The 14,794-nt window shown below is 33.2% G+C and overlaps 2 protein-coding genes across 8 annotated transcripts in view; both read left to right on the top strand.

Moving 5' to 3' along the window:
• LOC127700513 (uncharacterized) overlaps positions 1-14,794 on the top strand; it is a 235,518-nt gene that overhangs the window by 130,057 nt on the left and 90,667 nt on the right. The window lies entirely within an intron of this gene.
• LOC127700515 (uncharacterized) overlaps positions 1-14,794 on the top strand; it is a 115,680-nt gene that overhangs the window by 91,288 nt on the left and 9,598 nt on the right. For both annotated transcript variants that reach the window (XM_052204037.1, XM_052204038.1), the window contains exons 3-4: positions 6,441-7,694; positions 11,247-11,405. In XM_052204037.1, coding sequence (XP_052059997.1) covers positions 6,441-7,694; positions 11,247-11,405 — 1,413 coding nt within the window. The remainder of the gene's footprint in view (positions 1-6,440; positions 7,695-11,246; positions 11,406-14,794) is intronic.

The following is a 14,794-nucleotide window of genomic DNA, read 5'->3' as shown; positions in this document are numbered from 1 at the left end:
AGAGTTATGGTCCTTGGACTTAAAAAATTCACTCAACAATTAGTTTTCCACACTTTTTTTCGTCATGCTTGAAGATATTGATTTGATAATTGGTATATAGTTTTATCATGACAAGTTACAGTATCAGTTTTTTTTCACTTTTTTCCGTCATGCTTGAAGATATTGATTTGATAATTGGTATATAGTTTTATCATGACAAGTTACAGATCAAGTTCGAATTTTGTTCCGGTCTGATGATTTTGTGCAGAGTTATGGTGTTTGTACTTAGAAAATTCACTCAACTAATATTAAGCTGTAAATGCTCTAGGTCTGGTCTGTATCAAATTTCAAGCTCTAAATGCTCTAGATCTTGTCTGTATCAAATATCAAGCTCCAAATGCTCTAGGTCTAATCTGTACCAAAAATCAAGCTCTAAATGTTCTATGTCTAGTCTGTACCAAACATCATACTCTTGATGCTCTAGGTCTAGTCTGTACCAAATATAAGCTCTAAATGTTCTAGGTCTAATCTGTACCAAATATCAAGCTCTAAGTGCTATATGGGTCTAGTCTGTACCAAATATCAAGCTCTAAATGTTCTAGGTCTAATATGTTCCAAATATCAAGCTCTAAATGCTATATAGGTCTAATCTATACCAAATATCAAGCTCTAAGTGCTATATAGGTCTAGTCTGTACCAAATATCAAGCTCTATATTCTCTTGTCTAGTCTGTACCAAATATCAAGCTCTAAATGCTATATAGGTCTAGTCTGTACCAAATATCAAGCTCTATATTCTGTTGTCTAGTCTGTACCAAATATCAAGCTCTAAATGTTCTAGGTGTAATCTGTACGAAATGTTAAGCTGTAAATGCTCTAGGTCTGGTCTGTATCAAATATCAAGCTCTAAAAGCTCTAGATCTAGTCTGTATCAAATTTCAAGCTCTAAATGCTCTAGGCCTAATCTGTACGAAATATTAAGCTGTAAATGCTCTAGGTCTGGTCTGTATCAAATTTCAAGCTCTAAATGCTCTAGATCTTGTCTGTATCAAATATCAAGCTCTAAATGCTATAGGTCTAATCTGTACTAAAAATCAAGCTCTAAATGTTCTATGTCTAGTCTGTACCAAACCTCATACTCTTGATACTCTAGGTCTAGTCTGTACCAAATATTAAGCTCTAAATGTTCTAGGTCTAATCTGTACCAAATATCAAGCTCTAAGTGCTATATAGGTCTAGTCTGTACCAAATATCAAGCTCTATATTCTCTTGTCTAGTCTGTACCAAATATCAAGTTCTAAATGTTCTAGGTCTAATCTGTACCAAATATCAAGCTCTAAATGCTATATAGGTCTAGTCTGTACCAAATATCAAGCTCTATATTCTGTTGTCTAGTCTGTACCAAATATCAAACTCTAAATGTTCTAGGTCTAATCTGTACGAAATATTAAGCTGTAAATGCTCTAGGTCTGGTCTGTATCAAATATCAAGCTCTAAAAGCTCTAGATCTAGTCTGTATCAAATTTCAAGCTCTAAATGCTCTAGATCTTTCTGTATCAAATGTACCAAATGTTCTATGTCTAGTCTGTACCAAATATCAAGCTCTTAATGCTCTAGGTCTAGTCTTTACCAAATGTCAAGCTCTAGATGTTCTATGTCTAGTCTGTACCAAATATCAAGCTCTAAATGCTCTAGGTCTAGTCTGTAACAAATATCATGCTCTAAATACTCTAGGTCTAGTCTATTCCAAATATCAATGTCTAAGTGCTATAGGTCAAATTTGTACAAAATATCAAGTTCTAAATGCTATAAATGTCAAGTCTGGGCCAATTACCAAGCTCTTAGTGCTGTAGGTCTTGTATGTACAAAATATCAAGCTCCAAATGTTCTAGGTCCAATCTTTACCAAATATCAAGGTCTAAGTGCTATAGGTCTAATCTGTACCAAATATCAAGCTCTAAATTCTATATATGTCTAATCTGTGCCAAATATCAAGCTCTAAATGTTCTATGTCTAGTCTGTACCAAATATCATGCTCTAAATGTTCTAGGTCTAATATGTTCCAAATATCAAGCTCTAAATGCTATATAGGTCTAATCTATACCAAATATCAAGCTCTAAGTGCTATATAGGTCTAGTCTGTACCAAATATCAAGCTCTATATTCTCTTGTCTAGTCTGTACCAAATATCAAGTTCTAAATGTTCTAGGTCTAATCTGTACCAAATATCAAGCTCTAAATGCTATATAGGTCTAGTCTGTACCAAATATCAAGCTCTATATTCTCTTGTCTAGTCTGTACCAAATATCAAGCTCTAAATGTTCTAGGTGTAATCTGTACGAAATGTTAAGCTGTAAATGCTCTAGGTCTGGTCTGTATCAAATATCAAGCTCTAAAAGCTCTAGATCTAGTCTGTATCAAATTTCAAGCTCTAAATGCTCTAGGCCTAATCTGTACGAAATATTAAGCTGTAAATGCTCTAGGTCTGGTCTGTATCAAATTTCAAGCTCTAAATGCTCTAGATCTTGTCTGTATCAAATATCAAGCTCTAAATGCTATAGGTCTAATCTGTACTAAAAATCAAGCTCTAAATGTTCTATGTCTAGTCTGTACCAAACCTCATACTCTTGATACTCTAGGTCTAGTCTGTACCAAATATTAAGCTCTAAATGTTCTAGGTCTAATCTGTACCAAATATCAAGCTCTAAGTGCTATATAGGTCTAGTCTGTACCAAATATCAAGCTCTATATTCTCTTGTCTAGTCTGTACCAAATATCAAGTTCTAAATGTTCTAGGTCTAATCTGTACCAAATATCAAGCTCTAAATGCTATATAGGTCTAGTCTGTACCAAATATCAAGCTCTATATTCTGTTGTCTAGTCTGTACCAAATATCAAACTCTAAATGTTCTAGGTCTAATCTGTACGAAATATTAAGCTGTAAATGCTCTAGGTCTGGTCTGTATCAAATATCAAGCTCTAAAAGCTCTAAATCTAGTCTGTATCAAATTTCAAGCTCTAAATGCTCTAGATCTTTCTGTATCAAATGTACCAAATGTTCTATGTCTAGTCTGTACCAAATATCAAGCTCTTAATGCTCTAGGTCTAGTCTTTACCAAATATCAAGCTCTTAATGCTCTAGGTCTAGTCTGTACCAAATGTCAAGCTCTAGATGTTCTATGTCTAGTCTGTACCAAATATCAAGCTCTAAATGCTCTAGGTCTAGTCTGTAACAAATATCATGCTCTAAATACTCTAGGTCTAGTCTATTCCAAATATCAATGTCTAAGTGCTATAGGTCAAATTTGTACAAAATATCAAGTTCTAAATGCTATAAATGTCAAGTCTGGGCCAATTACCAAGCTCTTAGTGCTGTAGGTCTTGTATGTACAAAATATCAAGCTCCAAATGTTCTAGGTCCAATCTTTACCAAATATCAAGGTCTAAGTGTTCTATGTCTAGTCTGTACCAAATACCATGCTCTTAATGCTATATAGGTCATGTCTGTACTAAATGGGTACAGATGTGCCATTTATTCAGGTAGGCTGCAATGGAAGCCTTTTCCTCAATTCCTCTGCTCATATTGTAAACTTGGATATGTATGATGGCTTGTTTTGAAGTGAGACATTTTTTCATTTGTGGTTAAATATTCGGGGTACTAAGTGAGATTTGTTTATCCACAATTTAGCACACCCCAAAAAACCTTTTGTGATGCAGCTTTTCGAGGTAAAAAATCCCTTTTTTCACATGCAATAAGTTCTTTAAAAATTAAGTTCTTTGTAAACATTTAATAACTCCATAGTTTTACAATTTTATTCTATGGTCCTCTGCTCTCCAAATTGGCACAAATTGTTAAGCTCAGTCACTTGTTAAGAATTTAAACATGTCCAATATCACTACACAGAGATTTTTTGTTTTACCCACTTCTTTTGTGTGTCTCAATTTGAGGCTCATTAGGGATATTGACCAAAATATCAAGCTTTAAATGCTCTAGATCTTGTCTGTATCAAATATCAAGCTCTAAATGCTCTAGGTCTAATCTGTATCAAAAATCAAGCTCTAAATGTTCTATGTCTAGTCTGTACCAAAAATCAAGCTCTAAATGCTCTGGGTCTAGTCTGTATCAAATATTAAGCTCTAAATGTTCTAGGTCTAATCTGTACCAAATATCAAGCTCTAAATGTTATATAGGTCTAGTCTGTACCAAATACCAAGCTCTAAATGCTCTATGCCTAGTCTGTACCAATTTTCAAACTCTTAATGTTCTATGTCTAGTCTGTTCCAAATATCAGCCTCTTAATGCTCTAGGTCTAGTCTATACCAAATATCAAACTCTTAATGTTCTATGTCTAGTCTGTTCCAAATATCAAACTCTTAATGTTCTATGTCTAGTCTGTTCCAAATATCAAGCTCTTAATGCTCTAGATCTATTCTGTACCAAATATCAAGCTCTAAATGCTCTAGATATAAATAAGAAGATGTGGTTATGAGTGCCAATGAGACAACTATCCATCCAAGTCACAATGTGTAAAAAGTAAACAATTACAGGTCAAAGTATGGCCTTCAACACAGAGCTTTGGCTCACACCGAACAGCAAGCTATAAAGGGCCCAAAAATGACCAGTGTAAAACGATTTAAACAGGAAAACCAACGTTCTAATCTATATAAAAAACGAGAAACAAGAAACACTTAAGAACCACACCAACAAACAACAACCACTGAACAACAGGCTCTTGACTTAGGACAGGTGCATAAAAATGCTGCGTGTTTAAAGTTTAACAGGCACCAACCTTCACCCTAACCTGAAACAGTGGTGTAACATTACAACATAAAAAGACACACAATAAAATATCAATTGAAATGGCTTAACTCGATCAAAAAGACATACACAAAAACAAGTAAATATACACTGAACGAAATAAGTTTGATCTATGACACAATATAAATAAAAAAGATGTATCAATGCCAAAAAGACAACTTTAACCTAGAACAAAATGGTGTTAAATAAAGTAACGTACACAGGTAAATTTAAATATAATAATTTTGTTGTTAGTACAGAAACATTTTGGTTAAAGATAGGTTAAAGCTTTGGTTTAAGTTAGGTTAAAGTTTTGGTCAAAGATAGGTTAAAGTTTTGGTTAAAGATAGGTTAAAGCTTTGGTTTAAGTTAGGTTAAAGTTTTGGTTAAAAATAGGTTAAAGTTTTGGTTAAAGATATGTTAAAGTTTTGGTTTAAGGTAGTTTGTGCTTACATGATTTTGAAACTGTACACATGTTAATTATGAAGTGAATAGTTTAATATATATATGCCAAATTAGGGTTTTAACTCTGATTTCACTGTTGAGTGTTATATATGTGAGGGCAGCATGGTGTCCTAACATATTCTTTATTTAGTATTGTCATTCAGCTTCGAATGCCTGTATTGAAAATTAATATTAATTAATTCAAAATAGATCCAAGATTAGGACTTAAAGCAATCATATACATTCTCCTTTGAGTATCTGTTTTTTTTGTTGTTTGTCAAAATTTATGTCATCCTTATGATACTTTACTTTGAAAAACTTATTATAATATATAGATATATTATGATATATCTATATATACACCTAAAAAGAACCATGAGTTGGTCAAGGACTTGTAATGTTATAAAGAGACAGGAAAATTAACTTGCATGAAAATTACCAATATGATTAAGAATATATACCAGGTTTAAGGAAGTTCATTTTTTAGTTATAAAATAGTTCTGAAACAGTTGATATATATATCTAGTGAAAGACTTTTGCTCCAGAGGTAAAAATAGGCCCCCAAAAATGTATTCCTTGGGTATCTGTGTGCTTGTTTTTGAGATATAAGCATTTAAATTTTAAAGGTAAAACAATCTGGAGTTCTTTTGATTTTCCATATATTAAATTGAATCTCATTATCTCAAGCTCTTTCATTTAAAAATTTCTGATATCTTAAAGCAAGATGTTGATCCTAATTTATAGATTTTCATTATATTTACTCCTGCTATCTCAAAATTCCTGTTATCCTGAATAATTTTTTTTGTCCAATCAATTTTGAGATATCTAAAGTCATCTGTATTTTTTTACAGACTGAGATTTTTTCACTGTCAAAATCTTTTGAACTAGCAAAGTTTTAAACAATTTTTCGTGATTGTAGTTTAAGATGAGCTTAGTGAAATTATGAAAACAACATTGACAATTACTTGACGAAGTTTTTTTAATGCTAGTATTGAAATAGAAAAAGGAAGTGGAACTCAAAATAATTTGCACAAGATGGCTGACAACGTGATCATCCAATGGGATTGAAGGAACATATAGATTGTCTGAAATAGTTCCAAGTTATATGATGGAAATTCCTTTTATGAAGAAACAATTATTTTAATAATGAAATCACCGTACATAATTGTACCTTTGATTGATGTTGATGGGAATTAATTCTTGAAAAATGTATTTTGTAGATTTATCATCAAAATTACCTAGAAACAATATGCCCTTGAAAGACATATTCCAGAAAAAGACGGAGAATTCATCAAGCTTCCTGTCTGATGTTTGGAAACCTCGTTATAAGGATGTAAATCAAATCACAGAAGATAATGATGAGGCAAATCACCATAATATCCAAAAAGATGGAAAACATCATACAAGGTTAACAAAGAACTGTTTACAGGTGCAAGACGTGTTTGAAAATAATTGTGATGACAAGGAGGAGAGACAAATATCTTGTTTCTGTGGTAGTAAAACCTGTCCTTTGAAGATAAGAAATAGGTTAATAAGGGAAGATCCTCCAGAAAAAAGAATCATCAATGACTTTGAAATGATGAAATCATACAATGCAACAGATGGAAGACTTCCATTTCCTTTTGTAACATTAATGTGGTTTCCAGGTGACAGCGATGACAAACATCCATTATCATCTGATGATGACTCTTATGAAGAAAGAAGTCAAGATTTCGGGTCATCTGTTACAATGAAATTTTTAAATGAAGCTTTTCCTGGTTTTTTGGAAGGGAAATCGAGAACATTAGACAAGAATAAAAATGAAAATACCAAGGAACACAGCACAGATTTTGAATTCTCGCCAAAACCTTCAAGGCCACCTCTGAAACCACCAAGAAAAAATGAAACAAGACTACAGTTTCAGTTATCAATTTCTATTGATGAAGATGAGAAAACTAAAAATGATAAGTCTTTGAATACATGTGAAAAGTCAGTTATTGATAGGGTAGATCATTTCAACAATGATAAATCTACTGAAGATAATGATTCAGTTGAAGTCGGGGACACAGGTAGTAATAATAGAGTCATTACAGATGAATATAAATTAAGCATTTCGATGGATTGTAGTCTTCATAGTTTATCAGAAAATTCCAAGCAGAAGAAGCCAGATTTCAGTCAGTCATTTCCAACCAGTGGAAACAGAAGGTCAAATCTTGATAAAGATAGTAACCCAGGATTTAGTCAGTCTTTTACTAGTGATTTACGAAGTGAGGGTGAATCCTCAAAAAAATCTGCAGATGATTTTAAAACTTCAGGATCTAGTCAGAGGAAATTAGCATCTGAAAAAGACAGTTCTGGGGGATTGAAAACAGAGCTTAATAAGTCAGACAGCAGTGTGGATGATACCTATCCCTACAAGAATCAGCAGAGTAACACCTGCCTCAGTCCTGAAATGGATGACTTTGATGATTCACTGGATGATATATTTGGTGCAGGTAGTTTATCATATTTATAGCTATGGTTTATATGTTCTAAAACCAAAAATTTTTTTTTTTTAAATGCTTATATAAAAAAAATAATAAAGAGATGTGGTATGATTGCCAATGAGACAACTATCCACCAAAGTTCAAATGATGAAGATAAAAAAAATTATAGGTCATCCTACGGTTTATATCTATTTTTAGTTATTTGAGATAAAAAATGTTTGGTTTTAGAAATATATAATTCAGACCATGGATTTATTTAATTTCAAGGTTATCAATGTTCATAGATTGAGGAATAATTGTATTTTCTTTGTTATTTCATGGTCACTTATCTCCATGAAATCCATGAAAACTAGTAACCATGAATAATAATGAATCACAGTAGGTAGGCTAGGTAGGATTTTGTTTTAGTGATTTATCTTAACTCATGCTGAAGTAGAATAACTGGTTTAACCCCTCCTTGTAAGTGTAAGAGTACACTTTTGTCACAACTTTCCATTACCCTCTTAGCATCAACCAGTGTCTAATATTTGATACTGAACTACATTAAGGCAAACTATGTTGTCGCATTAATGGTGTTGAAGCCATACCATATGATGTACTTTGAATCATGCTGTTGTCTTCCATCATGTTTACCTACTTGCCTTGAAGATACATAGTTTCGTTTAATTTGTTGGGGAAGTGGGCAAATATATATATTTTAGCTATTTTGCCCCCGCGCAACTTGTTGCAGGGGACATGGAAATACCGGGCGTCTATACAATTCTTGCCAGATTTTTATGAAATTTATATCATAGGTTCATATTAGCAATGTTTTGGACAAGTTTGAAAATCAGTGCCGATCAATTATTTTTAAAAGAGTTATGCCCCTTGGAAACATTTATTTTATGGAAAATTGCATCGTTAGCGCTCTCATGTGTTCAATTCTTGCCAGATTTTTATGAAACTTATATCATAGGTTTATATCAGCAATGTCTTGGACATGTTCGAAAATCAGTGCCGATCAATTATTTTTAAAAGAGTAATGTCCTTTGGAAACATTAATTATTTGGAGAATTGCATTGTTAGGGCTCTCATATGTACAATTCTTGCCAGAATTTTATGAAACTTAAATCATAGGTTTATATTAGCAATGTCTTGGACGAATTTGAAAGTCAGTGCCGATCAATAAGTTTTAAAGAGTTATGCCCCTTGGAAATATTAATTATATGGAAAATTGCCTTATGAGCGCTCTAATGTGTACAATTTTTGCCAGATTTTTATGAAATTTATATTATAGGTTTGTATCATCAATGAACTTGAAGAGATCAAAAATCAGTGCAGATCAATTATTTTTGAAATAGTTATGCCCCTTGAAAATATTGATTATATGGAAAATTGCAATGTTATCACTCTCATGTGTTCAATTCTTGCCAGAATTTTATGAAACTTATATCATAGGTTTATATTAGCAATGTCTTTGACACTTTCTAAAATAATTTCTGATGAAATATTTTTAACGAGCAATGCCCCTTGGAAATATAAATTATAATGGAAATTACATTGCATTTGCTCTGAAGCCTTCATTTCTCTTAAGATATTAATAAAAAGTTTTAAAGAACAAAAAAAAAGTGCTTTTTTTAGTTATTGCCCTTATACCTTGGATAGATAAAATATGTGCAATGTGGGGGACATTGGAACACTTTTCTCTGAATTTGCATAAGAAATAACAGCAATGTAAATATAATGACAATTACTTCCAAAGGAGTAGTTTTGATAAGGTCTAATTAATATGGCCACTTGTGGCAAGCATGCTGCAAACAAAACCTTTAGATTTTGGATTTTCAAAATGGCTGTTGCAAGCTAGTAGATGATTATGTCATTTTCTGCATGCATGCACAAGTAAACGGTAAGCAAGCCAATGGTTTCTGGAACAAGGATCCGGAAATTTTCCCACACAATTTCGGTCATTTTGAGATGATTGAAAAGTTGGTGCCCCTTTCCAAATTGTCGATGTCAACTTGACTAGATTCATAGCATCAACTAACTTGTATTGCTGTCCAGAATCTGGAATGTAGTACATGGATAACATATCATGTTTGACTGATATACACTTTAGATGAAATTTTAGTGATGTCATCAGTTGTTTTCCATTGGTTCCCTTGGTTGATATAGTCCAGCGTTTGAATTTGTTAGGTATTATGGACTTCCCTCTTTTTAGCTCACCTGGCCTAAAATGCCAGTGTGAGCTTTTGTGCCATAACTTGGCATCAGTTTTCTGTCATTGTCAGTTAACTTTTACAAAGATCGTCTCCTCCAAAACTTAACTGGGCTTAAATGTTTGCACCTGTCCTAAGTCAGGAATCTGACGTACAGTAGTTGTCGTCTGTTTATGTAGTTCATACCACATCTTCCTATATCTATTAAGTTAACAAAACTTGGCCAGAATCATCAATGGGATATCTAGTTTAAAAAATGTGTCCATAACCCTGCCTGCTGACAAACATGGCTGACATGGCTAAAATCAAACTGCATTCATCCTGCAATCAAGCTGCACTCATCCTGCAATCAAACTGATTGTTCTGCAATCAAACAGCAATCATCATGCAATCAATCAAACCGCAATCATCCTGCAATCAAACCGCAATCATCGAGTGATAAGAATGTTATTAACCTGCAATCAATTATTAGATTGCAGTTTGCTTGCACATTCTAGTCAAGAATGTGCAAGCAAACTGCAATCTAATAATTAAGCTGTGCAACCATTCTGTGCTGTTCCATTTACTGTCAAATTGCTAGCATGCATGCATGCTCAACATTCTACGTTCCAATTACTACCATGCTGCATACATGCCAAATGTGATTGTGGCATGCATGCTGCATGCTGGCAATTAGCACTGCTGCAATTTTGGTTTGGGAGCTATATGCCCTTATATTTCTTAGACCTAAATTTGGTTGGATACTTTGTCAACTTTCACCAAAATTGCTGTTTTTAGCCTATGTGAGGTGTACATGTCACGCTTTGTAAAAATAGCATGACAAAAATAGTTTTATTTCACTTTCTTGCATGACTATTCATCAACTTGAAACAGGTTAAAATTTATCTTGGAAAAATCTACTTGATATTCAAAGCCAAATACATCCCTTTCCAAACTTACTCCATGTTTAAAAAACACATTCTTTTCAAGTGAAAAAAGGGGTTTTGTTTAAATTTAGGTCTGTTCCTTTTAAAACATATATGTACCCTGGGACATGACTCTGTGAATGGAGTAACCACCTAGCTATAATTAAAGGTAATTTCAAAATTTTACTAACATTTTCACATTACAAAAAAGTATATGACACTCTTGCATAGTTCAGATTTTGAAGAGCTCTCCTTTGGTCTATTCCAAGTATGTTTAATGGAACAGTCTTTAATTAGAACTCTTTAAAAATCATTGTTTCTTAATTTTTATCTTTATTGATTTTTTACAGAATTAAATTCTATTACCTATATATTAAAGTGTGAGAATTTGGTAATGTTTCTAGCTCATAATTTATCTAGGGAGGTTTAAAAACTAATTATCATATTGCAATTGCTTTTAGAGTGTGGTCCTGAGATGGAGGAATTGCCTGGCTTATATGACCCGGAGGAATGCCATGCCTCTTGCGGAAATGAAAGTGCTGCTTCACTACCTACAGACCCTCAGACTGTGTTTGAAGAACATATGGACCATTGTCCTGCAGCATTAACAAAACACCATGGTAACATAAGTACTAGGGTCTCATTTCATATGACAATTACAATATCTACATACATATAACTTGCAGGGTAATGTAAAATACTTAAAAGTAATTCTTAGGTTTGTCTATAGTCAATGCATCCATCACAACAGGTGTCTGCTATATATTTGGTAACTATTTAAATGCTGATATTCTGTATAATCTTTACCAATAGGTTGTGTCATTAGGAATAAGTTTGGATTCTTTATGTCAAAGTCCAGGTCAGTAGCATATTTCAAATTTGCAATACCTAAAGCCAGGCCTACAAAAGGTGTCTGCTCTGTTTATTACTTTGTGGAGTTAATTGGTTAATCAGTCTTTGGTTTTCTATGTTGTTTTGTGTCTTTTTCTATTTTAGCCATGGCATTGTCAGTTAATTTTCGACTTATGAGTTTGAATGTCCCTTTGGTATCCTTCGCCTCTCTTTTAATTATGATGTCTTATGCTATGGATTTGGGATAGGTAAAGAAAGTGCTAGTTTGATTGCTTCATTATATCCTATAAAAGTAACTAAAAATTTGTATTTAGTCAAGTACATGTATGTTAATTCTAGATTTTCCTTAGACACAAAATCCACAAATATTGGTACATGTATTCCACAAACATAAATAAATCAACAGTATCAACTTAAGAGTTAGAAAAAAGTTACAATGCATCTAGTTTCTAGTTTTATATGAATTTATTTTTCAGGACCACATTGTTGTAAGTAAACAAATTGTATTGACAAACAAAAGCTTATGAGCAAAATGAATTGTTCTTGTTCGTGCTTTCACTTAACAATGAGCCATATCTTGTTATCCCTTAAATATCATAACAAAGAAAAATTAGGCTTTTATTCAATGTTATCTACTTGCATTAGTCTTTTTGTAGAAATGTTGGCAATGCTTCCGTAGTTATAAATGTTGATACATTTTGTATTTTGTATTTCTTGTTGACACTGTTGTTGGCTGACAAATCTAAAGCATGTTGAGAAAGCATCTTCTCTGATAGTTGTGGCATTTAGAATTATACCACATATCTGTATTTTTAATTGTTTCTGTTTTAAGCAAGCATGTCAAGGGAGGTGGGGGCTGTATCAGCTATTATCATCACATGTCATCACTTCCAGGATTCATAACAGTTTCCAATTTTTCTCAACTGAAACTATTGACCAAGTTTGAACCAATTAAAAACATGTGAATCATCTCTAAGGTGCCTTATAGTTTAAAACTATAAAAAGTAGCTTGGTACCTAGGGATAAATCAAAGTTACAAATGGGCCAAAATTGAGAAAAATGATGAATTGACAATAATTGTCTACAAAGCACTACACAGAAAACTACAAAAAAGGGAAGAACAAATCCCTCCAAAATCAAAAGTGAATGTGTGCCATAATGGTTAGCAAGTCCTGCTCCACTAATGGTACCTGTCATTTTTGCTCATGACTTGAAAAATCTGTTGATATTAAGTCACTTTTTATGGTGTCATAAAAAGAAAATGAAAACTGGATTATGGCTTCAACTAATGAAACATTGTCCTACTGTCTGTGTGTCCTTCCTTTGGTTTGTCCCTCCATTCGTCTAACAACTAAATATTTCTTTCACACTTTACTCAGGTACTACTAAACAGAATTGACTTCATATTTGGTCAACTGCTTGAAAGTGATGAAATGTAACAATTGTGACCATTTTTATACGACCTCAAAAAATTTTTGTGGTCGTAAATTGGTATCACGTCGTCATTGTTGTCCGAAGACACTTGGTTTCCGGACAATAACTTTAGTATTAGTAAATAGAAATCTATGAAATTTAAATACAAGGTTTATAACCACAAAAGGAAGGTTGGGATTGATTTTGGGGGTTATGGTCCTAACAGTTTAGGAATTAGGGGCCCAAATAAGCATTTTTCTAGTTTTCAGACAATAACTTGTGGAATGGTATATGGATCTCTCTGAAATTGTACAACAAGTTTCCATACCACAAAGGGATGGTTAGGATTGACTTTGAGGGGTAATGGCTCAAACCGTTTAGGAATCAAGGGCAAAAAATGGGGAAAAACAAGGGTTTCCTTGTTAATGGACAATCACTTGTAAGTACAATGTTAAATTTAGATTACCTCCCTTACACTGCTTTAAAATTATGTATAAAGAAATTTTGTATTGTCTTGAGGTGATTAGCTGTCAATTTATTTTTAGAAGTTACTAATAAAAATGCTGATTAAAGATATATTATTTTTAGACATGATTATGTATGTCATTTTCTATTTTAAGACTTTTATGATGTATTTAAATTGGTAATTATGGTGGCAAACTCCATTGGAAATTTGAATTGAGATAAAGACCATATCTTGAGGGAAAGGTTTTTTTTTGGAAAAAGGGGAGGGGGAGGGGAGGTGAAAAAAAAATTGGGGGTGGGGGGAAATTTTTTTTTCTCATTACAGATTTCAGAAATAAAAAAGAAAATTTCTTCAAATATTATTTTTTTTTGCAAAAGAAAAGGGTGGGGTGAAAAAAAAAATTTTGCTAAAAAAAAAGGGGGTGAAATTTTTTTTTTTGAGGGGAGGGTCAATTTGCAACAGCATAGTGTATTGCACAAAAGCAAAAAAAAAAAAAGGGGGGTAAATTTTTTTTTTGGGGGGGGGGGGGGGGGGGGCAATTTGCAACAGCATAGTGAATTGCACAAAAGCAAAATATTGAATATAAATTCAAATCATATAACCAATTCTAAGTTCTTTGACTACAGTTATTCTGTGTCAGAAACCTATTATGTGTCAAACGTTTAATTTCAATCCAAATTCAGACCTGTATCAAGCACGAATATTGTGTCCATTTTTGCCCCAACTGTTCAGGGTTGGACCTCTGCGGTCATACCCAGCTGCGCTCGGTGAAGCAATTTATTCTGATCTGTTAGACACCTATTTCCTGTTTGCTGATACTTTAAATTTTTCAATGTATTGAATGAACTTAAATTTTGTCACACGTTCGTTTAGTGCTATTTTACAGAATGACTTCATATTTGGTCAGCAGCTTGGCAATCATAAGTTGAAACATAAGTGCTTTTCAGATCTTCTAGGCACCTACTTCCTGTTTTCAGATTCTTTTGGGAGTGGTCTAAGTAGTCGAACTACTGTATCACCAGCCTGTCAACACTGAGGTTGAGAGGTCGAATCTAGCATGTGCTTTTGACTACAATCTTAATTGACTTGGATTTTCAGTTTTCCTACCGATTAGGAATGTCAGTTTCCCTACTGAAGGTCGATAGTTCTCTCCGGGGTACTCCGGCTTCCTCCACCAATAAAAACTGACCATTAAACACCAATCAATCAACCTATCAGATTCTTCAGTTGAAGAGTAGGGGTATGCTTAGCATGACAATGCATGCAGCTGGTGTCCAA

The sequence above is a fragment of the Mytilus californianus genome, unplaced genomic scaffold (assembly GCF_021869535.1).
Source record: "Mytilus californianus isolate M0D057914Y unplaced genomic scaffold, xbMytCali1.0.p SCAF_5, whole genome shotgun sequence".
In the NCBI taxonomy this organism is placed as follows: Eukaryota; Metazoa; Mollusca; class Bivalvia; order Mytilida; family Mytilidae; genus Mytilus; species Mytilus californianus.
The sequence above is the reverse complement of the archived record's forward strand: the minus strand, read 5'-3'. Positions and strand labels throughout refer to the sequence as shown.